Below are 27,777 nucleotides of genomic sequence, written 5' to 3'. Positions count from 1 at the left end.
TGTTTAGAATATCTGTCATTTGCTGAGAGTGCCCTCTTGAAGTCTCCTACTGTTAGTGTATTATTATCTAAGTATCTCTTTACTTTGGTTATTAATTGATTGATATACTTGGTGGCTCCCACATTAGGGGCATAAATATTCATAACCATTAGGTCTTCTTGTTATATAGATCCTTTAAGTATGATATAGTGTCCCCTTTCATCTCTTACTACAGTCTTTTGTATAAACTCTAATTTATCCAATATGAGGATTGTTACCCAGCTTTCTTTTGAGGACCATTTGAGTGGTAAATGGTTCTCTACCCTTTCATTTTCAGGCTGGAAGTGTCCTCAGGTCTAAAATGAGTCTTTTGTAGACAGCATATAGATGGGTCTTGCTTTTTTTTATCCAGTCCAATACCCTGCATCTTTTGATGGGATTATTTAGCCCATTCACGTTCAGAGTAACTACTGAAAGACATGAATTTAGTGTCATTGTATTATCTATACAGTCCCTGTTTTGTGTATTGTTTCTTTGGGCTTCCTCTTTCTTTTACAGGGTCCCCCTTAATATTTCTTGCAGAGCTGGTTTGGTGGTTACATATTCTTTCAGTTTCTGCCTATCCTGGAAGCTCTTTATCTCTCCTTCTATTCTGAATGACAGCCTTGCTGGATAAAGTATTCTTGGCTGCATATTCATCTCATTTAGTACCCTGTATATATCCTGCCAGCCCTTTCTGGCCTGCCATATCTCTGTGGAGAGGTCTGCTGTTAATCTTATATTTTTCTCAATATAAGTTAAGAATCTCTTTTCTTGAACTGCTTTAAGAATTTTCTCTTGGGCAGCCCAAGTGGCTCAGCAGTTTAGCTCCACCTTCAGCCCAGGGCCTGATCCTGGAGACCTGGGATGGAATCCCATGTCAGGTTCCCTGCATGGAACCTGCTTCTCCCTCTGCCTGTGTCTCTGCCTCTCTCTTTCTCTTTCTCTCTCTCTCTCTCTCTCTCTCTCATGAATAAATAAAATCTTTTTTAAAAAAGAATTTTCTCTTTATCTTTGAATTTGTAAGTTTCACTATTAAATGTTGAGATGTTAAATGGTTTTTATTGATTTTGGGGGGTGGGGGGTTCTCTCTATCTATTGGATCTGAATGTCTGTTTCCTTCCCCAGATTAGGGAAGTTCTCAGCTATGATTCTTCAGATATATTTTGTGATCCTCTCTCTCTCTTAGCCTCTTCTGGAATCCCAGTTAGATGTAATTCTTCCTTCTCAAGCTATCATTTATTTCCCTAGGCCTTTCCTCATGGGCTCTTAATTGTTTTTCTCTTTTTTCCTCCACTTCCTTCCTTTCCATCAATTTGTCTTCTATGTCACTCACTCTCTCTTCCACCTCATTAACCCTAGCAGTTAGAGCATCCAGTTTGGATTGTGTCTCATTTAAAGTATTTTTTATTTTGGCCTGATTAGATCTCAATTCTGCAGTAATGAAGTCTCTAGAGTCCTTTACATTTTTTTCCAGAGCCACCAGTAACTTTATAATTGTACTTCTGAATTGAATTTCTGACATTGTATTTAAATCCACATTCAGTAACTCTGTGGCAGAGTATTGCCTCCAGTTCTTTCTTTTGTGGTGATTCCTTTTAGTCATTTTGCCCAGTGCAGAGTGGCTGTATGAGCAAGCTGAGTCAAAAATATCAACCACGACCTAAGTAAAATACACACTAGATGATTCTGAAGAGGTTGGAGACCAGAAAATAAAAGAAAAAGAAGAACAGAACAAAAGAAAACAAAAGGACCACTAAAGTGAAAAACCAATTTTAAAACAAAATAGTAAAAATAAAAAACCAAAAACGAAGAAGAAAAAGAAAGGAAAGGGGGGGGGAGTATAGTGGTGGTGAGGAAGTGATAGTGGAGAGAGAATATAGTCTCCCTGAGGGTACCTAGAGGGTGACCCTCTTGGTTCTGAGTGCATTTTGTTCTGTATGTTAGAATATTCTCAACCTCAAATTTATATAAACTATCAATACTTGTATTAAGACCCAACATTGACCACAAAAACATAAACAAGATAAAAGAGGGGGGCAGAATGGGAAGGAAGAGAGAACATAGTCTCATAGAATGAATCAACACAGTGTTCTACTTGGTTCTGGGTGTATTTTGGTTGTATGTTAGAAGATACTAAATTCCACCATTGTAAAACAAAATGACACAGAAAAAGCAAAAAACAAAAACCCACATCTTGTATATCTACCAAAATTAAATTAAATACATTGAAGGGAATCCAGAATTGAAGGGAATCCAGAAGTGAAAAATATATCTAAGACATGTAATTGTAGAAATATAAAAGTCAAAAAGGAAAAAACTTAAAAATGAAGAGTTGGTAAAATACTATAGTTAGGCAGGAAAGGAGAAAAAATGTTGGAAATTTTTAACCTGATACAAAAATGAGTCGTAATGAAAAAAGAAAAGAAAAGATCCTCTAGTTCTATATATGATTTTTCCTCAGTCCTGGAGCTTTCCAGTGCTGCTTTTCCCTTGTTCTTCTAGCAGTTCTTCTGGGGGTGGGGTCTGCTGCACTGATCCTCGGGTGTCTGTGCCTGAGCAGAAATGCCCTGTCCCTTGCCAGTTGCTGGACTCAGTATGAGCTGTTTATCCTGTGAGGCCTCTTTGTTCCCTAGAGGCCCCACGTCTCCCAGGTAAAAGGTGAAAACAAGAAGAAAAAATGGCGGTGGACAGATTTCCAGCTCTGGAGTCGAACTCCCTGCTTGACTAACCTGTCTCCCAGTCCACACTGGTCTAGATGCTCCTGGGGGCAGGCACAGGTGCACTGATCTGCACAGCCTGCAGAGCACCCAGCAGCAGGAGAGTTTTTGCTTTCCTGTGCCCTTCCCACTTCCACCTGTCCCAAGAGGAATGGAGGATAGCCAGCTTTGTCCACTTCAGCACCCTCGGATCCAGGGCCCTGTGTCGCTGGACCCGCATTCCAAGGGACTGCTTCTCCCAAAGAAAATGAAGGACAGCTGCCTCCATCCAGTGCCAGGCTCTAGGTAAAGGGAGCTCTGGGGCCAGCCAGCATAATCAGCTGGCTTATGCCCTGAAGGGTTGTGGTGCTCCAGCCCTTTACCAAGACCAGACCATGTTTTTCGGTGAGCTTTCTACTGGGTGCCCCTCCTCTTACAGTGTCTTGGGGAATCTTGATGCTTCACTGCCCCTCCTGCAACTCTGCCCTATTTCTCTACTAAGCACTTTTCTATCAGAGAAAACTGAGGCCCAGATTCTTAAAGTTCCTGCTTGTTCAGGGCTGGGCTTTCATGCCCTGGAGGCTTTCGTGGCTCCCCTTTCAACTGGCTTGTCACAGTTCCCCTCTTCCACTTGATTTTTTTTTTTCGCCTTCCTACCTTGTTAGAAGCAAAAAGTAGTCTCTCTGTAGCATGCCAGCTGCTCTCTCTTTATGTCTCAGGACGAATTTGTAGGTGTTCAGGGTGTTTTGAAAGTTACCTAGGTAAGGTTGTGAGACCAGACGAGATGAGGACCCCTACTCTTCTGCCATCTTGCCTCCTATCTAATTTTAATGAATTTCAATATAAATAGCCCCATGAGTGTTTCCTAACTGCAAGGTAGACTATGAGCTCTCTAGACCTCAAGCTCAAGGTCTCCCAGAACAAGTAGAGAGAGCAAATTCTCCCTTCTTCCATTAATGTTTTATTTAAGCCCTCAAGTGGATTGGTTGATGCCTACCTACCCTTACTGGTGAAGGTGATCTTCAGGTCTACTGACTCAAATTCTAATGTCTTCCTGAAACACCCACACAGACACACCCAGAAATAATGTTTTACCTGTTATCTGGGCATTAGTTAGCTCAGCTGAGTCGACACATAAAGATAAACAGCACACCCACACAAAGGGCAAGGGCCATGGACTATTCATCTACCAACTTTAATCTGTCATGGATCTGAGGAATCTTCCTATGACATTCATTCCTGGGCATTTCTGGCCTGCTCCATACATGGGATAAGCATGGGGCCACTGAAAGCTCCTCAAAAATATGTTGCCCCCAGGCAAAATATTACAGGTGTTAGAATTGAAAATGCAGGCCACACCCAAGTATTGCTAAGTGCTGAGGACATAATCGGGTACAGGGGTATAAACCACATTCTTAACTCTTGTCTCCCCTCCAGGTACTGTGCTCCATCATTGCAGGGGTGCTGCACTACCTCTACTTGGCCGCCTTCACCTGGATGCTCCTTGAAGGGCTACATCTCTTCCTCATGGTTAGGAATCTCAAGGTGGCCAACTACACCAGTGCAGGCAAATTCAAGAAGAAGTTCATGTACCCTTTTGGCTATGGGATTCCAGCTCTGGTTGTGGCTGTGTCTGCAGTAATAGGACCCCAAAATTATGGAACACACACACAGTAAGCATGATGTATGCCTTGATGGTGGAAGTGGTGTCTATGGCTGATACATGATCAGAAATCAAAAGCATTTCAGTCCATTTCCCATTGTAAATTATTCCTCAAACCAGTCTCTTTATAAGCCAGAATTCTATTTTCTCTTAGAAATCCCTAGAGAAATGGTTCTCAGCATCTTTGGGGGCTGGATCCTTTTGAGACTTTAAAATCCAGGGCCTATTTCCCCAAAGAGGGAAATGTACTTTTCAGAAAAATGTACTTACACATTAAATTTTGACTATAACTTCAGGATATTAGGGACAAAAAGTACATTCAAGAAATTCAAGGATGTTGGCAAATCAAACTCCAATAAAAAATATCCAAAAGGAGGGATCCCTGGGTGGCGCAGCGGTTTGACGCCTGCCTTTGGCCCAGGGCGTGATCCTGGAGACCTGGGATCGAATCCCACATCAGGCTCCCGGTGCATGGAGCCTGCTTCTCCCTCTGCCTGTGTCTCTGCCTCTCTCTCTCTCTCTGTGACTATCATAAATAAAAAAATATATATAAAAAAAAAATCCAAAAGGAAAAAGAAATTCAAGGATGGAAAAGCCCACCCGTAGCCTTTGTGTTCTGTAATATTCTGAAAGAGTAGGCTGAAGAGGTTGAGATTCATCCCCAAAATGTAAAGAGTAACAACAATAGCAACAAATCTGGAAGGCTTGTGATGCCTCAGAGATAGCCTATATTTCATCTCATTCTCCCTGTGATCCTGTGGGGTCAGCACTGTTCATCACCTCATACACAGGATATTTGGGGCTTCGTGCTTCTAAGAAACTTTCTCAAGGTTAGAACTATAGAGAGTGTAACTAATAATTCCTCACTAAAGGATTGTTGCCTCACTAAGGAAGTTTACAAAGCTCTGCAAAGTTAGCTGAAGAGGTTAGTATTTTGGCAATGAGGCTGCTGTTGGGAGTAGGCATGCATGTGTTAAAACAACATGATAAAGGTGATTCTCTTGAAGGAAAAAAGATGCCCTGTCTCCATCTTGAACCAAACAGCCTACCAGAATGATTCTGGAGATATTATGGTAGCATAGATCAAGGTTGGCAAAAGTTCTATAGGGCTAAAGGGTAAGTATTTTGTCTCTGCAGGTATCCAGTCCTTGTGGCAAATAATGAATATGGCTCTTGTGGTAGGAGAGCAGCCAATATGTAGACCATATTAAATGGATGGGTGTGACTGTGTTTCAATAAAACTTTATTTACAGAAACAAGGGGTGGACTGGATTTGGCCTGTGGGTCATCATTTGTAACATTTGGAATAAAACATAAGCACAGGAGCTTTTCTGCTCACTGAATATTGGCAATTGCCTGTTATATGTACTAGTTTTATGCTTCCAAGTCTCTGTTTAGAATAATTAGACTATTTTTGCCAACATAAGCCACGATGTAATAAAAAGGACTTGGGCAACAGAGTACTTGGTACATGGAATATAGTTGCTTAGTGTTGGTAGGTTTTTTGCTATACTCAACAACATTATCTCATTTGATCTTTCCTATGAGATCTATATGAGGAAAACTGCAAAAGTGTGATGAAAGAAATCAAAGAAGATTCAAATAAATGGAGATACGGTTATTGTTCATGAGGAGGAAGATTCAATATTGTCAAGGAGTCAGTCAGTTCTTCCCCAATTGATCTATAGATTCAATACATTCACAATGACAATCCCAGAAAATTATTTTGTAGATATTGATAAGTGGATTCTAATGTTTATATAGAGAAGCAAAAGACCCTGAAGAGCTAACACAATATTGGATGAGAGGAACAGTCAGAGGACTGATCCAACCTGACTTCAAGAGTTGGCAATATGGCCACTGTCACCATTTAATCTTTTGATACTTGTGTTTGCCCCCACTTACAAAGGAAACTGAGCTTAGAGTGTATAGCTTGTGTCAGATGAGAACCCATGTCTTATTCCATCTAAAATCCGGGTTCTGAACTAAATCGTTCCTGGCATTGGTTGAATCTTGCTCAGGAGTCTGAATTCAAGCTCTCTGCCCTCCAAGAAATAGGCAGCTCACGTGTAACCTTCTCTCAACAGCTGCTGGCTCAAGCTCGATAGAGCGTTCATCTGGAGTTTCATGGGACCAGTGGCTGTCATTATCTTGGTGAGTGACTAGTGATAGTTATTTATGGGAGTGCCCGCCCTGGGCTGGCCAAGCATAGAGTGTGATTCTTTCTGTGAAAGTAGAAATGATGTGAAGCTAAGAAAATATAGCCTAATGTGATGAACTCCTCTTCCTGGAAATGCTCTCTTCATCTGTCTTTCCCTGCTTCCCCCTGGTTCACTTGTTGCTTTGATGGAACATAACCCTCTACTGGGAATTCTTCTAAAAATCCCACGTTTCTTCATTCAGCAAATATTTAACAAGTATCTACTCTGCACAGAGTGACATGTTCTCCTGTTCATCAGGAACTTCCTGATCACATCCATTGTCCCGGTATAGATATTAATAGTACTCTTTCACTTTCAAGGTGACTTGGTGTGAATGAGAACTATATAGTCACCCTAATCAAGCACCAAGTGCCACAGGTACAAAGACATACAATGTGCTGTATAAAATAGCATAGCAGGGGGATCCCTGGGTGGCGCAGCGGTTTGGCGCCTGCCTTTGGCCCAGGGCGCGATCCTGGAGACCCAGGATCGAATCCCACATCAGGCTCCCGGTGCATGGAGCCTGCTTCTCCCTCTGCCTGTGTCTCTGCCTCTCTCTCTCTCTGTAACTATCATAAATAAATATAAAAAAATTAAAAAAAAATAGCATAGCAGGGATTCCCTGGGTTTAGCAGGAAGCAGTTTAGCACTGCCTTCAGCCCCGGGCGTGATCCTGGGGTCCGGGGATAGAGTCCTACATCAGGCTCCCTGCATGGAGCCTGCTTCTCCCTCTGCCTGTGTCTCTGCCTCTCTCTGTGTGTGTGTCTCATGAATAAATAAATAAAATCTTAAAAAAAAAAGATCAGAGCATATATGCATAGCATTCTATGAAGCCCGTATCTTTTGGAAAAAGATTCTTAGGTCTACCTCAAATTGAGTTGCCTGCCATGGCCTCAAAATAAAATTCCAATTCAGGTTTTCATTCTGTGTCCGCAGATAAACTTGTTGCTGTACTTCCAAATTCTGTGGATTTTGAGAAGCAAGCTTTCCTCCCTCAATCATGAAGTTTCTACCATTCAGGATACCAGGTAAGAAAGTCCCAGAATCAGTGGTATCCACAGATTTCTCCTACAGGACTACTTTTCTTTCTAACTAGGAAAGAAAAACCCATACAAAAATCTGATACAACATTTCCTAGGACTGGATAAAGCGTATGTGAGGTACAACTTCTAGAGGTAAAACCTATAATCTTAGGTAGCTTCATGTACTCCTTGATCTCTTTATTCAACAAATATTTATTGGGTGTCTCCTTTGTGTAACATAATCATCATATGAAATTCATGCCAAGAGAATCAATGTTATCCTGCCTCCCCCACCTTGTAAATCCACCTACTTCTAGGGACTCTGTTATCCTTTATTGGAGATGTTCATTTCTTACTGGTGCTGATCTAAATGATTGAAATTAATGATAAGAGCAACTGACGTTAACTAGGGACTTGGTAGATGTTGGAAATTTACCAATATTCTTTCACTGAATGCTCATAACTCCAATCTATGTGGTGGATATGAGTACCAGCCCCCATTGATAAGATGAACAACTGCTTATTTTACCCAACAGTGGGCTAGAACCTTGCATTGGTGAGTCATGTATACAGAACTTAAAGGATATCTGTCCAACTTCAAATCCTGGCTTCGATCTCATCTGCCTATCAGACTAACCTAACATTTCTAAGCCTTAGTGTTTTCCATCCTGAAGGGTCAGAGCATCACCTTTCTAGGCACTTCCTCATCCCTCTATACATGCTGGATGTGAGTAAGCTCATGTCCCTGTGTGTGTGTGTGCGCGCACACACACACACACACATCATCTCTTCCAGACAGTTGCCTTCAACCACCACATTCCATTTTATAAAATACAATTTTCCTTTGAAGGACCCAACAGCATGTTATGGTCTGAAGTCCTGACATTGTCCTCAATACACATTTTCTTTTTTTAAAGTTTGTATTTATTTGTTCATGAGAGACAGAGAGAGAGGGGGGCAGAGACATAGACAGAGGGAGAAGTAGGCTCCATGCAGAGAGCCCTATGCAGGACTCAATCCTGGGACTCCAGGATCACACCCTGAGCCGAGGAAGACACTTAACCACTGAGCCACCCAGGCATCCCCTCAATACACATTTTCAAAGCTAATTCCATGAAGGCATTTTTCACATAACTTCCAATAGATCTAGGTTAAAGATTGCAAGAAAAAATATTCCAAAAAGTAGGAGAAAGCATTATTCCCAGAAGCAGCCTTTGGAAACCTGGGCTCTCCCTCATCTTCGAGCTGTATGGCTTTCTGTAAGTGACTTAAGCACATGAGGTTGATGTGAATATTAAAACAAGTAACTTATGGAAAGCATTTGGCACAGTGCTCAACACATAGTGATCAATGATAGTTCTTTTTTTATTAATTTTTATTTATTTATGATAGTCACACAGAGAGAGAGAGAGAGAGAGGCAGAGACAGAGGCAGAGGGAGAAGCAGGCTCCATGCACCGGGAGCCCAATGTGGGATTCGATCCCGGGTCTCCAGGATCGCGCCCTGGGCCAAAGACAGGCGTTAAACTGCTGCGCCACCCAGGGATCCCTCAATGATGGTTCTTATTGCTCTTTTTCCTTTGCAGAGTCATGACACTTAAAGCCATTGCTCAGCTATTTATCCTGGGCTGTTCTTGGGGCCTTGGATTTTTTACATTTGAAGAGCTGGGGAAGGTGATCAGATTAGTCATGGCATACACATTCACCATCATCAATGTCCTGCAAGGCATTTTGCTCTTTGTGGTACACTGCCTCCTTAATCGCCAGGTAAGCCTAATTATTTTGTCTCTTGCCAGCCAAGACAAAAAGTCTTACTGAATGGTTGGTCCCATTCTCACCCTTATCTGAGGTGTATTTGGTGCTGCCTTCCTTCTGGGAAGAGGGTTTAGGTGATGCTTCAGTATGACATGTGCTCTGAGCTGCCCTAGCTCCTAACTAGCCTTCGCATTCCAACCTATCTCTTAAGAGTGTGCTTCTGTCTGCTGCAGATGATATCAAAATACCATAGACTGTATGGCTTGGGCAACAGAGATTTCTCTTATAATTCTAGAGGCTGGAAATCTGAGGTCAGTGTGCCTGTGTTATTATGTTCTGGTGAGAGCTCTATCATTTTTTGCAGAGGGCCACTTTCTTGCTCTGGCCTTACATGGAAGAGAGAGATTTTATGCTTCTCCTTTTTGGGACATTAATCTTTTTGGATCAAGGATGTACCCTTATGACCTCATTTAATATTAATTTTTCTATAAAGGGCATCATATCTCCAAATACAGTCACACTGGGAGGTTAGGGCTTTCACATGTGAATTTTGAGGAGACATAGTTCAGTCCATAGCAGAGCATGTATCAGTCAGGATAAGGGAGATTATGCTGCAGTAACAAATAGCCACCACCCCCTGATTTCTGTGGTTTATAAAAATAAAGGTTATTTCTTGCCCAATCTACATATCCATGGCTTGATCTACATTGTTTTCACTCTGGGATATAGGCTAAAGGGCAGCCCTTATTTAGATATTGGTATTCTCGTGGGACTGGTATTCTCATGGCAAAGGGAAAGGAGATCCTGATAAGTGTAGCTTAATTATCTTTCTTTCATTGGCCAGAGCAGATTACTTGGCCATACCTAAGTTCACTAGAAAGACACATAATCTCTTATAGTGAAGTGCACTTTAAGGAGGGGCACTGAAATATTTGGCTGAATATGCCAAAAACAGAGTCTTCAGCTCTAATGACAGGTTTTCCACTGAGTATGTTGCCCTGTGACCTTGGGTAGCCTTCCTACCCTCTCTGAGCCTCAAACTTCTCACCTGTGTAAATGACAACACCTGCTTCATGGGGTTGAGAATTAGATGAACTAATGCAATATAAATCTCCTAGCACAGTCCTTGGCACACATTAAGTTCTTCGGAGGGTCATCATTATATTTTTATTTCTCTTAAAAGATTGGAAACAGTTTTCCCAGCTTCCCCCCCCCCCCGCCACTTTTAAAAAAAGTTTTTATTTATTTATTCATGAGAGACACACAGAGAGAGAAGCAGAGACACAGGCAGAGGGAGAAGCAGGCTCCATGCAGAAAGCCCAATGTGGGACTCCATCCCAGGTCTCCAGGATCAGGCTCTGGGATGAAGGAGGTGCTAAACCGCTGAGCCACCCGGGCTGCCCACTTTTTTCCCCTTTACTATTGGTCAGAACTACCAGCAATGAAGATGTTGGTGACAAAAATGCCATCATAACACTTCATTAATTTCTCTTTCATCTTCTAGGGCCTTCTTAATGCTTGGTACTCCTCACACCTAGAATAAAGCACAACTTAAGTGTCTTAGTGAAATAATGTTGAATATGAAATATTTAAATATCTTCTTAAAACATGTTAAGTAGGTCTCAGGAAGGAATTCATGAAATCTAAGGATTGGTTCAGCATAGTGGTTAGTGTCAGGGCTCTGGAGTGAGAATGAAGAGGTATTGAATGCTGGCTGTAGGATATGAGACAAGTCCATTTATTTCCAACAGCTTCAGCTTCTTTATCTTTAATTGGGGATAACAGAAGAGCCTTCCTCATTTGGCTTATGTCAGGCTGAAATGATATATTGTGTATAAAGTGTATTGAAGATCGCTAGTGTTCAATAAATGGTGACCTTTATCATTATAATCCCCACCACCACCACCATCATCTTCATTGTCATCAGAGTCATCATCATGACCATCAGGCATTCCATGATCACTATCACTTTCACTATTCTCCTCCCTCATTGTCAGGATCATCACCTGACATTTAGTAAATACCTTTTGTATAATGAGGATCTTGAATTTTAGAATGAATCAACAAGAGGATAGCCAAGAGTGTACAGAAAATCAATGAGAAGGTAGTCATGGGGCTTCACATGTATGTCTTTTTAACCTTCTCCCTAACCAAGCTCCTAATGTGATACAAACCTCTGTATTCCTCAGGTGCAAATGGAATATAAGAAATGGTTTAGAGGGATGTGCAAATGGGCTGAAACTGAGAGCACTGAGGTAACTCACTCTGGGACCCAAATCAAAATGGTAAGACCAGCTTCTCTGCAATGCTGTGTAATTGCTGAACCCAACATCTTGTACTGCCAGGAGCTTCCTGGTCCCTTGATCTGAAAGAAAAGAGAAATTGCATTACTTCCTCCATTACTCTGGTGGTTTTTGGTTTTTGAGACCAAAACCAGTAGAATTCTTTTCCCTTATTTCTTCCTTTCTTTTCTTTTCTCCTTTCTCTCTTTTCTCTCCTCTCCTCTCCTTTTCTCTTCTCTCTTCCCCTCTGCTCTCTGCTCTTCTTCCTTCCTCTCTCTCTCTCTCTCTCTCCTCAGTCTTTCCACAAATATCCAAATAATATTTATCAAAATTTAAACATAACAACATTCATTTAACAAATATTTACTAATTAAATAATTATATTATTTACTAATATATGCCAGTCACTGTTTTAGGTTCTGGGGAAACACCAGAAGATACATTGACAAAAATTCTTGCCCTCAAGAACTGTTGTTATATAGTAAAGGATGGCAAGCCATAATATGGATTATTCAATATTTCACAAAGTGATGAGGGGTATTGAAAAATACAGAGCTGTGAAGAGAAATCAGGACACATGATGTGGAGGGAGTTTGATTTCCAGGAAGGGGGTCATGGTGACAGCCTTTCACTGTCTATTACCACCTTCTATTTTAATTCTCTGCATGACGTGCCTCTCTGTATGATATTTCTTTTAGTCTGGAAAACATGAAAGTGTTTACCTTTGGTCAATCTCTGCCCCCTGTAGGTTCAGTGATGTGGTTACTATCATTTTCCTTCTACCTAGAGTATGCCTAGCCCACAAAGGATGTTCATTTAATTTGCTGAGTGTCTAAGGTCCTTGTTTATAGATGAGGACACAGAGTGGGAAAGTCCACAGGGTTTGCTCAAAGCTACTCAGCTGGGCACAGGGATTCACTCCAGATCATCAACAACTTTAGGACCACTTCCTGGGACGTGTACTTTCACACAGAGGACAACTGGCTGCTGATAGTGTCCTAACAGCATAGCATATGCCAGTGGCTCAGCCCTTGGCTGAAATCACCAGCAGTCAAAGGTTGTGTCTACCTGGACTGTGTAAAAGAACTGTCCCAGCACATGTGGTCTCCAAACACATGTTGCATAGTGGAATCCATAGCATGGATTCTGGAGTTCACCAGATTTGAGTTGGAATCTGGATTCTTTCAGGCTCTACCTGGTAGATGCTAGGCAAGTGGCTTAACCTCTCTGAGCCTCAATTCATTCATCATTGAAATGTCTGATGGACTGAGGAACAAAACAGTGTACATGGAAGCTTTTTGTTCTACTCTGAACCATGACAGCACTACTTTTATTAACACCAAATTATCAAGAGTCAATTATACATGGGATCCCTGGGTGGCACAGCAGTTTAGCGCCTGCCTTTGGCCCAGGGCGCGATCCTGGAGACCCGGGATCAAATCCCACATCGGGCTCCCGGTGCATGGAGCCTGCTTCTCCCTCTGCCTGTGTCTCTGCCTCTCTCTCTCTCTGTGTGTGTGTGTGTGTGACTATCATAAAAAAAAAATTAAGAGTCAATTATACAGAAGGCCCCAAACAGTAATCCTATCCTCTTATCTTTGGACAATATGTTATATTCTACAAAGCACATATTCAGGATGTCTGGGTTGGCTCAGTCAGTGAAGCATCCCACTCTTGATTTTGGCTCAGGTCATGATCTCAGGATCATAAGATTGAGCCCTGCTTTGGGCTCCATGGTAGGCATGGAGTGTGATTGAGATTCTTTCTCTCCCTCTTTCTCTTCGCTTTTCCCAATTCAATCACAACTCTCTCTAAAAAAATTAAATAAGTAAAAATAAAAGTAAAAAATAAAAAGCAGATATTCAACTTTACAATCGTTATTGATCCTCTGTAGCATTTAGTGATATGTCACTGTGTGAAGGGAGGCAAGATTGCTGAGGGCAAGTCCTAACTCCACTACTTCCAGGCTGCATGAGTTTTTTTTAAAAAGATTTATTTATTTATTCATGATAGACAGAGAAAGAGAGACAGAGACAGAGACACAGGCGGAGGGAGAAGCAGGCTCCATGCTGGGAGCCGATGCAGGACTCGATCCCGGGACTTCAGGAATGTGCCCTGGGCCAAAGGCAGGCGCCAAACCACTGAGCTACCCAGGGATCCCCCAGTTTCTACTAGCCTCTTATTGTCTCTCCTTCAGGACTTCGTCTGTAAGATGAGGATGGTAATAGTATCTATCTCATCATGAGAAGTAAGCAAGGTCATATGTGTTAGGAACTCAGAGTCCTGCCTGGCACAGGGTAAACAAACACACTATAAAAGTTTTTGAAAGGTCAGATAAATAAAAAGGTCATCATAGATGGCATTTGGGGTGGGGAGAAGGTTATAAAGTCAGATATTAGGACATCTTTATATATACATATATATTAGGACGTCTTTACTGAGCTTAGGATCTTAGAGAAATTCTGGTTTGTCATTTCCTGAGGTGTTAATTTCTCCTCAGATTGTTCTACCTATTATCTCCCCAAATAGATGGAACTACGGATGTCATCAGGAGTCTTTCCTAGGAGAGACCTTGCTTCTGTGTAACTACAGCCAGAGACTACTGTCTGTGCTATTTGACAAAGAATGGAAACCTGAGCTGGTCCTGGACAGCACCTCCTGTGGTCACACACGGATCAGAAAATGCCATCATCTGTATCTTCCTCCTGAAAACAGTTCTAAGACCTTTATTTTTTTCTTTTTTTTAAATTGTTTTATTGGAGTTCAATTTGCCAACATATAGCATAACACCAGTGCTCATCCCGCCAAGTGCCCCCCTCATTGCCCATCACCCAGTCACCCCAACCCCCTGCCCAATTCCCCTTCCACTCCCCCTTGTTCATTTCCCAGAGTTAGGTGTCTCTCGTGTTTTGTCACCCTCACTGATATTTTCACTCATTTTCTCTCCTTTCCCTTTATTCCCTTTCACTAATTTTTATATTCCCCAAATGAATGAGACCATATAATGTTTGTCTCTTTCCGATTGACTTATTTCACTCAGCATAATACCCTTCAGGTCCTTCCATGTCGAAGCAAATAGTGGGTATTTGTCGTCTCTAATGGCTGAGTAATATTCCATTGTATACATAGACCACATCTTCTTTATCCATCCATCTTTCGATAGACACCGAGGCTCATTCCACACACCTTTCTTTATTTTGGCTTCTGTCTCAAGAGATAGAAGGGGTCACTGGGAGACCTTTGAGACCCTTGCTCAGTATTGTATATCATGTGCCATTAAGTACTCAGGGAATGATTTTTAGTAATGAAGGAAAGTGCATTTTCTTCTTCCAGCTATTGCTACCTTGCCCAAGATTTATTGGCCAACATCTGGATTCACCTGACAGGTTTTTCTCTCTGGGCAATCGGTTGCATTTTATGCTCCTGAAGATTTTGCATCATTCAACATTTTCAGAATTCAATAATTCCCATATGAATAAATATTAAAAAGAGTGTTGCTCTCTTACAATGCAAAATTCCTCCACCATCCTGCTTAGGAGCATGTTGTCACCAGAAAGGTCTTGTAGTCAAAACACCTGCATTATCTTCTTTGCTTGATGATTTTCAAACCTACTTGTTTCTTGGGTTGATTTTGTTTATATAATATCATTTCAAACCTATCCTGTGGGAATACTCCCAGACCAACAGCATGAGGGGTCACAGCAGTTGTATCTTTCTTTTTTTGTTTGTTTTAATATTTCTAATTTCTTTTTCAAAGTTATTGGATTCTAGGAGTGATTTCCAGCACTAGAATTAATAAATGCATGGCTAATTTTGTTACCAGATGGTGTTTTAAAAACAATTTTACTTGATAACAGCAGGAAGCATAGAAATAGCATCTGAGAGTCGCCATGATTCATTTGAAGAGATTTCATGTGCAGTTTTTAGGTGGTGGACCAAAGACTGTCCTTTTCTGCTTAACCTGTTCAAGTGTCTCCTCCACATGGCAGTGATACAACCAGAGTGTATGTTTTACTCCACTTGCTGGCCTTAAAATTTTGTGATTCCTCTTGAACACTCAAAATTTTGGGAGGTTCACATGGTTTCCAAAGGCATGCCTGTGGTGCTCTTTTTATGTCATGCAACATCAAATTTGCACAAATTAAACTTACACGAAATGCAACCTTCCTGGGATGTTGACAAATCCTTGCACTGAAGCCCCACAAATTTTCTGCTGTTTTCGTGTCCAAGACAGCTGCAAGAAGAGGATAAACCAGCCAAATGTTCTAGGTGCTGTGGGTTTGGACCTCTTTAGTCAAAATTTTTCCTCCCTCCTAATATGAAATCAATTTTTTTCCTCTTTTCTACCTCTTTCAACCCTTTGCTTCTTTAAGTACTAGCCTCTACCTCCTTCAAGAGCTTTTTCTTCTTCTAGCCCTCACAAATCCATCTCCCATCCTTGGTCTATTACCATCCATATGACTTGACTTACCATATATTTTGTGTGCTATTGCACACAATATGTGTTTGCTTTAAATTATGCCCACCTAGATTATAAGCTTCTGGAAGGCAAGAATGATAAATGTTTTAATGATAAATGTTTAACAAGATGATAAGTGAAATCTTCCTTGCCTCCACTTAGAGCAATACTTCTCAAGGTCTTCACTGTTGACATTTTGGGCTGGAAAATATTGGTTGTGGGCAAGCTATGTTGTGCATTGCATGATGTTGAGTAGCATCACTGGCCTCTACCAGCTAGATACCAGTTACCACCCCCATCCCAAATGATCATCACAACAATCAAAAATGCCTGCAGACATTTTTACTGAAGGCTCACCTACGTCTAAAACTAGAGGCCTGCATTGCTAGTGTTTCAAATTTCTTCCCTGATCCTTTTGCCTTTGTCATATGAGAGCTCCACACATGCCACGTAACTTTGTCCCTAAGGCCATTGCCAATGGAAACAGTATGACTGCCTAGGAGGAATCCATTCATTGACTTGATCTCTAACCATTCAGATTTTCCGTCTTAAGCATTTGAACTAAGAGACCTGAATGGACCTGCAGGTGTTTAAGAAAAAATGATATTCTGACTCCTAGAAAAAAAGTCATTTAAGAACACTTGTTAAGAACAAAAATTCAGGCTTTATTCAAGAAGGGAACATCACAATGGATATAGGGACCAATCCAATAGGGTCTTGGAGTCAGGAAGAGATTGGACTCCATTCCAATTACATCAATGCAACTAGAGATTTCTTTCCAAGATGCAGAGTGGGGATTAAGGGCTTAAAATCAAAACAGGTAAGACCCAGGCCATGGGAATTCTTCCTGAAGGCAAGCCAGTGTGGTAAGATATGGAAGGTGGTCAGATACCTAGGGTGGGAGATTTTTGCTACCCTGATTTAGCAGGATTTTTGCTCAAACTGGATTATACAAGGACAGAGATGAAAGCCCAAGGTTGAATCTAGTCCAGCAGAGTCCAAGATGAGTCTTTGTCAGAGGTCCCATTAAAATGGCCATGAGGATCCTGTTCACCAAGTGGAGAAAGTCAGTCTACAGAGTGAAGAGGACACACTGAACTACACTGTAGGAAAAAGGAGCAATAATTATGTGATTCTATAGCACAGAGGCTAATGGCTAGAGCTGAGGGTTAAGAAGGGCCCAAGTGTGGAGTCCCAGGTCCACCAGGCTTGGGCAAGTGGCTCAAACCTTCCCAACCTACCTCTCCTACCACAATGTATGGAATCTCTAGGTTCTTGCTGCCCCTCTAAATAGCATAGTTTTCCATCAATATTGATGTGAATTTCAAATTTACTACCTAGGAGATAGACAAGATGTTTATCTCTACCTCAAAGTATGACATTGACTTCATTTAGCTTATTGGGAAAATCATCCATTCTCCAACTAGAAGTAGAGGCTGGCAGTAGGGCGTCTGTAATGGGGATCTGAGCTGGCAGGCAGATGAGGTCAGACAGGGGAAGTTCCAAGAAGTGAGTGGCTAGAGTCCAAGGAACTGAGAATTAGGACAGTTAGTATTTCTATGTCTGCTTGCAACAGGCAGGGGCAGGGCAAGGGAGAGGATAAGAAAACCAGTTTCGAGATGCCTGGGTGGCTCAGGGTTGGGCATGGGCCTTTGGCTAGAAGCCATGATCCTGGAGTTCTGGGATGGAGTCACACATCGGGCTCCCTGCTGGGAGCCTGCTTCTCCCTCTGCCTGTATCTCTGCCTCTCTCTGTTTATCTCTCGTGAATAAATAAAATATGTTAAAAAAAGAAAGAAACCCTGTTTCAAAGTAATTTCTGCATGGCAGAAATATCATGAAAAGTGGGAAGAAAAGCAACTTCACCTCACAGATCAAATCCTACAAGTCTGAAATGTGGAACTGAAATGTTCCTATATTACTATTTGATAACTCATTCTTTCATTTACCTACACGGAGGGGCACGTGCTAATTAATATTCAATATCTAGTTCTGTGGGTTTGATTCAACTTATTTTTCTCCCCTCCAGCAGGCTTTTCTGAGGTATGATCGACAAATAAAATTTGTATATATTGACAGTGTACAACATGATGTCTGGATAGACACTGACACTGTGCAATAACCACACTCAAGCTGATTAACACACCCATCCTCCCACAGTAACCATCTCTTAGCTTTGATGAGAATACTGAAGCTGCACTGTCAGCATGTTTCAGATATAGAAGCCCATGTTGTTAGCTCTAGTCCCCATGCTGTACAGCAGACTCCCCCAATTCATTCATGTTACACAACTGAAACCCTACATCCTTTGACCAGTATCTCCCCAATTCTCCCTGAGCCCAGGTCCTGGCAGTCATTGCCCTAGCCTCTGCTGCTATATGTACTCATCTTTCTTAGATTCCACCTAGAAGTGAGATCATGCCGTGTGTGTCCTTCTGTGTCTGGATTATTTCACTTAGTATTGCATCACCCAGATTGATCCCATGTTGTTGCAAGTGACAACGTTTCATTCTTCTTTAAGGCTGAATAACATACGTGGGTATATATTTCTGGCACATCTTCTTTATCCATTCAGGCTTTGATAGACAGGTTGTTTCCATATCTTGGCTATTGTCAAGAATGCTGCAATGCACATGGGAGTGCAGATATGTTTTTTTTTTTTTTTTTCAGATATGTTTTTAAATGTTGCCAAGCATTCAGGGTTTGCAGGGTGGTTGCTGGCTTGGCTGATTAGTGCCCCAAAGTCAGGGATGTCCTCCTTCCTTGGTCTTTATTTCTGTGTCCAACGAGTGACTAAGTGACCAGAGAATTCTGCGGTAAGCATGATATGGATGCAAATGGCATCTAGAGGTTTGTATTCATGTTGTTGCCTTACTTTGACTTTGACTTGAAGTGTAGAAATTACACTAACAGATTGTGATCCTCTTGAAACCCCTGATGCTTCTTGAGAAATAGGAAACAAGACTCTACAGTTCCCTCTCTGTTATCAGTTATCAGTTAGAAGGTAGAGGAGCTATGGCGAAGAGGACAAACTTTCTTCTGTGTGGTGAGTGTTAAATATCTTATTTTCTTTGGTTCTAGAACATGTAAACTGTTCAGTTGAGCTGGTGGAGGGCTGGCCTGAGGACATCTCCTGAGATGGGGCATGTCTGGATTTCTAAGTGTGTCTTAAAATTGATATGGCCAATATTTCAATGACTTTATTTGCCACTTATTTTCAGATACAATGTCTAATGTCCTTGAAAGTAAAACCAGCATTGAAAGTAGTGCTTCTCAACTTGGGGCAGTTTAGTGCCCCCACAGGGGACCCTTGGTAATATTTGCAGAGAGTTCGGGTGGTCTTGCCTCAGGGTGAGGGTGTGCCTGGCATTTAGTGGGTGGTGGCCAGGGGTGCCACCCAACACTCTCCAGTGCACAGGCCAGCCCCTGTATGAGGAAGTATCAAGGCCAAAAAGTCAATAGTGCTAAGGCTGAATAATCCTACCTTAAAGGAAGCTATGAAAATTTAGAAAAAAAATGTAATGGCATGAGCTAAAACAACAACAACGTACACCAAATTGGAAAACAAATCAAAACCAAAAAATCTCATGGAGAGATTCATCAGCAGAAAACTCAAAGTCTCCATCCACCAATGGTTTTAACCATTGGTGTAGTTGATTTTTGTTTAAGTTCCAGTGTAGAGTATCTCCCTTCTCTGGACTTGTCAGCATGTATATATAGACATCCGAAGTTGACAGAGGACTTGGTATTTGGGGAGATCTTGGCTCCAGTCCACGAGGCTCCTCAGGGCGTCCTGAGTCATGTAAGCAGAGTCTGAAGAGAAGTGAACTCTCTGTGTCTTGTTGAAAGAATCTCTTCCAAATGGACAGTGAGGGGATCTTACCATGCAAGTTCTCTCCTCTCCCTGTGGCACAAAACAGGACACTTTCTGGTCCCCGGGACTGTTGGTGTAGTAAATGTAGTGTTAGTAAAAGGTGCAAGATCTCAGAAACTAAGGTTGTGAAGGAGCACTTAAGGAATAAGGTGAGTAGCAATTTAGTCCAGTGAGAGGTTGGGCTTTGCTGCTTCCCCGTTGTGTTCTCCTGGGCAAATTCTTGAACCACCATCACCCTCAGATTCCTGTGCTGTAAAATGGGGATGAGAAGAGGCTCTGTTCCTTGAGAATGTCAGGGGGAATCCATGAGATGGTCGTACCTGGAAGGTGCTCATCAGTGCTTACTCAATACTGGGTATCACTGTTGGTAATAGTGGTTCCCTGTCCACCTTCTCTGCTATAGCTGTTGGCATCAAAACCACTAGTTTTAAATTTAATGTTTAAAAATGTTATTGGGACATAATTGGTACATGACATTATGTAAGTTTGAGGTGTACACCATATTGATTTGGTACATTTATATATGGCAGAATGATGGCCACCTTCACTTTAGCTGACATCTTATGGTATCACATAGGTACCATTTGTTGTGTTTCATGGGAACGGATGAAATCTAGTCTGTCGGCAGCCTTGAGGTTTCTCCTACTGTGCTGTTGTCTATCATCACTATGCTGTGAACTTGATCTTCAGGACTTACCTGTTTATTAGTTCCAAGTTAGTGCCCTTAAACATCATCTCCCCAGGCCCACTCCTGTCCCCCCAGCAACTGGTACCACCATTCTACTGTCTGTTTTTATGAGGTCAGCTTCAACAGAGAGGTATAATTACAGGGACATTTTGCTTCTTCAGCTTCCATTGATCCTCAGCCTCACTGATGAGTCCACATGTTCCAACTTCACCTCTGCTCTCCTGTTTTCTCTACTCCTCTTTCTCCTTCCCCCTGGTAAAATCTGAGGCAGAGTTACAGGGCAAGGTGAGCAGGGAGGAAAGTGTTAGGCAGTGGTCAATCTGTTCCAGTTCCTTTTGGGGAAGGCACTCTAGTTCTGCAGGAACCACACTGACCATCTGGATCCAGCTACCTCTCAGAAGCATGGAGTTGGCACCTACCTGCTGGGCTGTGGAGTTGATACTGGTTTACAACCCTCCTTTTTGGGAGATTCCTAGGTATGATCTGAAATGGACCCCATTATTCCAGGGCAGGGAGATACTGGAAGAGATAGGTCACTCTAGGTTGGGGGGGCGTGGCAGTTTTAATAAGCAAAGGGAACTTGCATACAAGTTTGTCTTGGGCAACAGCAATATAAATGGATCCTTACACCATGTGCTAAATCTTGTAAGTTTATATAGAGAGGTGGGCCTTAACTGGGTTCAGTCATGCATACACCGCATCACTATCTCCAGGCAATGTCCTTGAAGCAGACTCGGGAGTAGGAAAGGCAATGGAACCCTCTCTACAATGACCGGAATGAGTAGCCTCTGAGTGCCTGGGTCCAGTTCATGGTCAACTGGCAGTCAAGTCTTTTGTTTTTCAGGTTTAAAAAAGGGTTTAATTAAATACAAGGAAGAGGCCAGGCAGGAGGGTGGGGGTCACCTGAAAGCACAAGTCCTGAGAGCCCCTACCCCTACCCCCTCCCAATGCCACAGCTCAGTGGCTGCAACCAGGTCCCAGTGACCTCGAGATCCTTGGGGGAGGAGCGGAACGGGTCTCTCCAGGACCCTGGATGCTGAACAGGGGCCAGGGACGCGTCCTCAGCCTCCTGGGCCCTCAGACCCACGGTCCTCCTCCTGTGAGAGGCACCAGCCAGGGATGGGGGCAGTCAAATCTTTTCAATGACTTCCTCAGCAGTTGGGCTGACTTGGAAAAGAGGAACACCGTCTGGGTCCTAATGGTTTCATCAGAACAACCAGGATGACTCATACAAGAAGATGGGGTTTTAACTGCTAGGGCAACCAAACTCTTTGCTCTGTCTTCAAAATAATCAAGGGTCACCATGATTAAAAATCATGAGTGTCACCAAAAAAGGCTGGATTCCTGTATTTATGGGGCTGGTGGTTGTGGTGATGCTTCTGATATTTTTCTCAAATGCTGGTATTTTTTAACACTTTCATGGCTTCTGTTCCCCAGTATCATTTTGTATTCTCCGCAAAGACACAATAGTACTTCCTAAATCACTAGGCAAGTAATCCATGTTTACTCTAGGAAAAGTTAGAAAATGCAGATGAGCAAATTAAAAACTACCTAGAAATGAGCACTCTTCACACCCAGGTCTATGTCCCTTCATACTTTCTCTCCAGCATGTATGAGTACACATTTCTTTTGTGTTCTTCTTTTCAAATCGGCCTCCAGCCACACCAGCATAAACCTGATGTAAGTGCTTAGCAGCTTTGGAAGAAGAGTTCATTTGAGTAAATTTCTAGCATTTGTTAGTTTTATAAAATTGGTTAGAAACTTAATGAAATGATTCTGAACGTTGTTAGGATCAGGGAACTGAACTCCTATTTAACATCTTTGTAGTCAAGACACTAAGTTCTTTTTTTTTTTTTTTTTTTTTTTTTTTTTTTTTTTTTATTGGTGTTCAATTTACTAACATACAGAATAACACCCAGTGCCCGTCACCCATTCACTCCCACCCCCCGCCCTCCTCCCCTTCTACCACCCCTAGTTCGTTTCCCAGAGTTAGCAGTCTTTACGTTCTGTCTCCCTTTCTGATATTTCCCACACATTTCTTCTCCCTTCCCTTATTTTCCCTTTCACTATTATTTATATTCCCCAAATGAATGAGAACATATAATGTTTGTCCTTCTCCGACTGACTTACTTCACTCAGCATAATACCCTCCAGTTCCATCCACGTTGAAGCAAATGGTGGGTATTTGTCATTTCTAATAGCTGAGTAATATTCCATTGTATACATAAACCACATCTTCTTTATCCATTCATCTTTCGTTGGACACCGAGGCTCCTTCCACAGTTTGGCTATAGTGGCCATTGCTGCTAGAAACATCGGGGTGCAGGTGTCCCGGCGTTTCATTGCATTTGTATCTTTGGGGTAAATCCCCAACAGTGCAATTGCTCCACCCCAAGATTGCTAGAACTCATACAGCAATTCGGTAGCGTGGCATAAGACACTAAGTTCTATGTTGTAAATCAAACTCTGCCTTTGGGAGAAACAGGCAGGTAGCCCAGTCATGTTCAGAAGCTCCCTGAAAGACTCAAGGAAGATTCCTGAAATGTTAATACCTTCCTTTTATTTTCCTCAGGGCTTCCCTGCTTGATCATCTTTGTGACAAAACACAGTTCATCGGGCAGAGGTATGTTGGCACTTGAAACCAAGAGCAAGCCTCTTTTTAAGTCACTGTCCGGTATATACGGATACTGGATGCAACAGGGTACAGTCCATCAGGATGTGGGTTTGCCCCCATGGCCTCAACAGACAATTGCAAAGCCTGGCATCATTTCTAAGAGCTCTGCAACTCTTAGTGAATTAGGACGAGCTACACTGATTGCCATTTTTGTAGGTCCAGAGTGGCCAAATACTGACAATTTTGTGCAGTTCCTCAATTATTATTCTACAACTTTTGCACTGTGTCCAGATGGACGACTATGCCCAGTTTCATACAAAGGTAGAATTAGAAAGCAGGCTTCTGTTTTGCCTGACACTTTCAAAAGATCCACCATGCCCTTCAATACAACCCCACTTTTTTCCTGGTATCTTTCCTTTGCTTCCAGTAGACTCCAGAAGCATCCTTAATCTCTTCCTGTCTTTCCCACGGTTCCCCAAGTCCAGTCGTCTTCCTCCTTACATTATCCTTTAAGCAGGGTCCCCATTCTTTTCAAGTGGGCCAGTGCTGTCCAATCAAAACAAAATGCAAACCCAATACATACACTTGATTCTTTTTAGCAGCCCCAGTTAAAAAGATCTTACCACTCACTAGTTGGGTTGGGCATACTCTTTCCAGACTGGAGGGATTGAAAACTATCACGTCTTCATTTGCTGCTGCCACCCGCAAATGCAGAGTGTTCCAGATGCCAGAGATTGGCAGCCAAGCTTGCCTCCATCTCCACAACCTTTCCTTTCACCTTACATTGATGAATATTAAAGATTCCAAAGTGCCTCTTATTTCTTGTGACAAAATCAACTGCTTCTCAAGATGCCTGGAGGTAGAAATGATCATCCCTTCAGATCATAGTTTCTGGAGCCAGACTGCCTGGGTGTGAATCCTGGCCTGATCACTTACTACCTATGGGACAGTAGACAAGCCAATCTCTTTGCGCTTCATTTCCTAATCTATATAATGGAGATAATCATAGTACCCATCTCATGGAGTTGTTCTAAAGTCAGTAGTATGATATGGAAAGGGCTGAAATAGTCCTGGCACAAAGCAAGTGCCCTATAAGGGTTGGAGATGATTTCTCCCATCCTTTCTAGGTGAACCACACTCAACTACCCAAATGAGGTCTTGCTTCTTTTGGTCCAGACACACAATAAAAAAATAAATCTAATGTTGATCCATTTCTTCCCTCCTTCTCTCTCTCCCTACTCTTCTTTGATGGAAACTTTTCATTTTATATAGTTTCAAATTAATAGAAAAATTGGAAGAATATTTTCAGATCTTCCCTCCCTCCCTTGATTCATGAAATGTTTATCATATAAGTATTATATATAATAAACATTATATATAGACACATATAGATATCCGTTCAGTTGTGTATATAATACATATACATGGAACATACATTTGTATACTCTGTGTATGATATATATAGTATAGTAATTTCATACATGACATGTATATATATATATATACATATATATATAATACACAAACACATAATCTTTTTTCTTTTTTTTTTTTTTTAATTATTTATGATAGTCACAGAGAGAGAGAGAGAGAGAGAGAGAGAGAGAGAGGCGGAGGGAGAAGCAGGCTCCATGCACCAGGAGCCCGACGTGGGATTCGATCCCGGGTCTCCAGTATCGCGCCCTGGGCCAAAGGCAGGCGCTAAACCGCTGCGCCACCCAGGGATCCCCATAATCTTTTTTCTAAATGACTCGAGAAGAAGCTGCACGCATCATACTCCTGCACTCCTTAAGACCTCAATATGCATTCTAAGAACAAGGACATGTTCTAAAATAATCACAGAGCAGTTAACAAAATCAATGCAACTGACCTATTAGTCAGAGAGACCTTACTTAGCCCAATCTGTGGTCACATTGTTCCACTCTCAGTTTAAAGGAGGACAAGGAGGCTTGGAGAGATTTCAGAAATCAACTGAGGTCCCAGTTAAGTAAGTGGTACAGCAATAAGGTTACTTCATTCCCCCACAGTGTAAAGGTTAGTGAGAAGAGACAAGGAATTATAATGTATTAAGATTACAATGTCATCACTTTAGTTTGAGCTGCAAACACTAAAGCGCATCTAGTGACTAGGTAGGAGCCAAAACAGGAAGAATGTGGATTTTGGACAGGATAATGTCTCCTAATAAAACATAGCACGATGGTTTTCTTTAGTCAACTTTTTATTTTGGATATTTTAAATCTATAGAAACATTGCAACAATAGTAAAAATGATCACCTTATATCTTCACCTGGATTCATCAATTGCTAACATACTGCCACATTTCCTTCAGGTTTCCTAGCTACCTATCTATACCCACAAATATCTATTAGCAAAAGTAATTATAGGTAGCTCTCAGTGAAAATTAATAAATGGAAACCTCACTAATACGAGGTCTGTAGGGGAGCTCTCCTGTCCTACCACTTGTGGTTAATTGTAAATCCAACAAGAAGAGATGGACTTTGCAAACCAATACTACTTCACTCCATCAGCAGGAGGAAGAAAGTCTCTTCAGCCCTGTTTCCCTCCTCCCACCCCAACTAACTAGCCAACGAGAGATAGTCACAGTCAGTGAGAGACAGCCACAGGCCAGTCAGTGAGAAATAGCCACAGCTCAACCAAAGAAAGACGGTCACAGCTCAGACAATGAGAAGCCACTATACTTCAAGTTCCCAGTCTACTCCAATGGACTTTTTGTGTAGAACATCCCTGCCTAACTTCCTCTTTGCTGTATAAAAGAGCTATCTCCTTCCTCCTTCATGTCATTGGACCTTGAACTTTCCTCTGGTGTTTGCTTCAGATATGGTTGCAATTCTCCTCCATCCCAAATAAACCCATTTTTGCCAATAAAATAATTGGTTCTTTTAGTTTTAAGGTTCACATATCTGTATACAATAGATATATCTTCCACTTAGTTATATGTCACTTGATATTATATAGTCATTTTAAAAAATGATTCATGTACATTTCTATATTTTTTTCTGAATCCATTGGAAAATAAATTGCAGGTATCATGCCCCTAAATCCCTTAGCATTGATCTAGTAAGAACGACGTATTCTTACATGTCATTTTAAGAAATTTGCCTCTGATACAATTATATTATTAAAGTACATAGTCAAATTTTTCTATTGCTCCCATAATGCTTTTTTTTCAAATTTAGGATTTATTTAATAATAACTTAGGCATTATATATAGTTATTATGTTTCTTTAATCTCCTTTAGTCTAGAACAGTTATTTTCAGCCTTTCTTTTTCTTTTTCTTTTATGATATTGACATTTTTGTCCAGTTGAGGCAGTTATATTAGAGCAGTGGGTCAATTGAGTTTTTCTGAGATTTCCCCATTATTAGGTCTGCTTAGGCATGTGGGGCAGGAAAAGGACGTATGTAATGTTGTATATTTCTTTGTATCAAATTGTAGGTAGCGGATGGCAGAGGAGGTAAGTTGTCTGTCTAATATCAATAACAGAATTCCACTGATTTAACCAGCTTATTAACTGATTCCAAAACTTAAAAGTGCATCTAGTGACAGTACTAGAAGAAAGACTCTTACTTTTTTTATTTTTTGTATATATTTTATTGGAGTTCAATTTGCCAACATATAGTATAACACCCAGTGCTCATCCCGTCCAGTGCCCCCCTCAGTGCCCGTCACCCAGTCACCCCATCCCTCCACCCACCTCCCCTTCCACTACCCCTTGTTCATTTCCCAGAGTTAGGAGTAAAGTCTTTTGCTGACATTTTAAGACATAAGACTTCAAATGGAATTAGATTGATTAAATATTGAATACAATAACAGAGAACCCACAGAGCTGCCTTCTCTCTCTCTTTTTCTCTCTACAGATCCATGTACAAGCAACCCCTGCCCTCATTTTGCTTCCTGTGTCTATGACAATGAAAAATACTACTGTTCTTACCCTGAATATGTCTCAACCACAGGAAAAGAAGCACTCACAGACAAGAAAGTTACACACAAAGGTGATGCTGGGCCTGTAATAAAAGTGGCATTACTGCAAGAATATGCAAATCTTGGAAGTGAAGCTAGCCATAGGCTTCTCACAGGGAAAGAACTTCAGTATCCTGCCTGAAGGTCTTGTTCCTTTTCTCTGTAGCCTCATTATGTGAGAGATGGCTAAGAATTCGAGGTCCAGGTGAAATTGACTTGTGTTCCATCTCAACTCTAATTAAGTAGCTGTGCAATTTTAGGGAAAATGCTTCGATTCTCAGTCTCGAGTGTATAACCTGTAAAATAGAAGTAATCATCATACCTTTTGCAGATGAGGGAATTAGAAAATATTTTTGTTTAAAGGAGTCAATCTCAAAATTAATGATATACCCAGTTTAAAAAATAAGTCCTCTTCTGCATCCAAAGTCATGCAGAATACTTCACACATTTACACCATTTACCACCACCCCATAACATGGATATCTCCTTTAAGTTGAAAGTCAGCAAAATTTTACTATAAAGG

The 27,777-nt window shown here is 41.5% G+C and overlaps 1 protein-coding gene and 1 long non-coding RNA gene across 2 annotated transcripts in view; both read left to right on the top strand.

Moving 5' to 3' along the window:
* LOC119864611 (putative adhesion G protein-coupled receptor E4P) overlaps positions 1-14,225 on the top strand; it is a 30,744-nt gene extending 16,519 nt beyond the window's left edge. The window contains exons 6-11 of the mRNA XM_038565387.1: positions 4,155-4,390; positions 6,468-6,534; positions 7,518-7,609; positions 9,189-9,369; positions 11,547-11,642; positions 14,169-14,225. Coding sequence (XP_038421315.1) covers positions 4,155-4,390; positions 6,468-6,534; positions 7,518-7,609; positions 9,189-9,369; positions 11,547-11,642; positions 14,169-14,225 — 729 coding nt within the window. The remainder of the gene's footprint in view (positions 1-4,154; positions 4,391-6,467; positions 6,535-7,517; positions 7,610-9,188; positions 9,370-11,546; positions 11,643-14,168) is intronic.
* Positions 14,226-19,050: 4,825 nt separating this feature from the next.
* Positions 19,051-27,280, top strand: LOC119864593. Its single transcript, XR_005374467.1, has 3 exons — positions 19,051-19,143; positions 23,232-23,282; positions 27,152-27,280. It is a non-coding gene; the product is annotated as an uncharacterized LOC119864593 (long non-coding RNA).
* Positions 27,281-27,777: the final 497 nt, after the last annotated feature.

The sequence above is a fragment of the Canis lupus genome, chromosome 20 (assembly GCF_011100685.1).
Source record: "Canis lupus familiaris isolate Mischka breed German Shepherd chromosome 20, alternate assembly UU_Cfam_GSD_1.0, whole genome shotgun sequence".
Taxonomy (NCBI): domain Eukaryota; kingdom Metazoa; phylum Chordata; class Mammalia; order Carnivora; family Canidae; genus Canis; species Canis lupus.
Note: the sequence above shows the minus strand (reverse complement) of the source record. Positions and strands in the feature narration are given on the sequence as shown.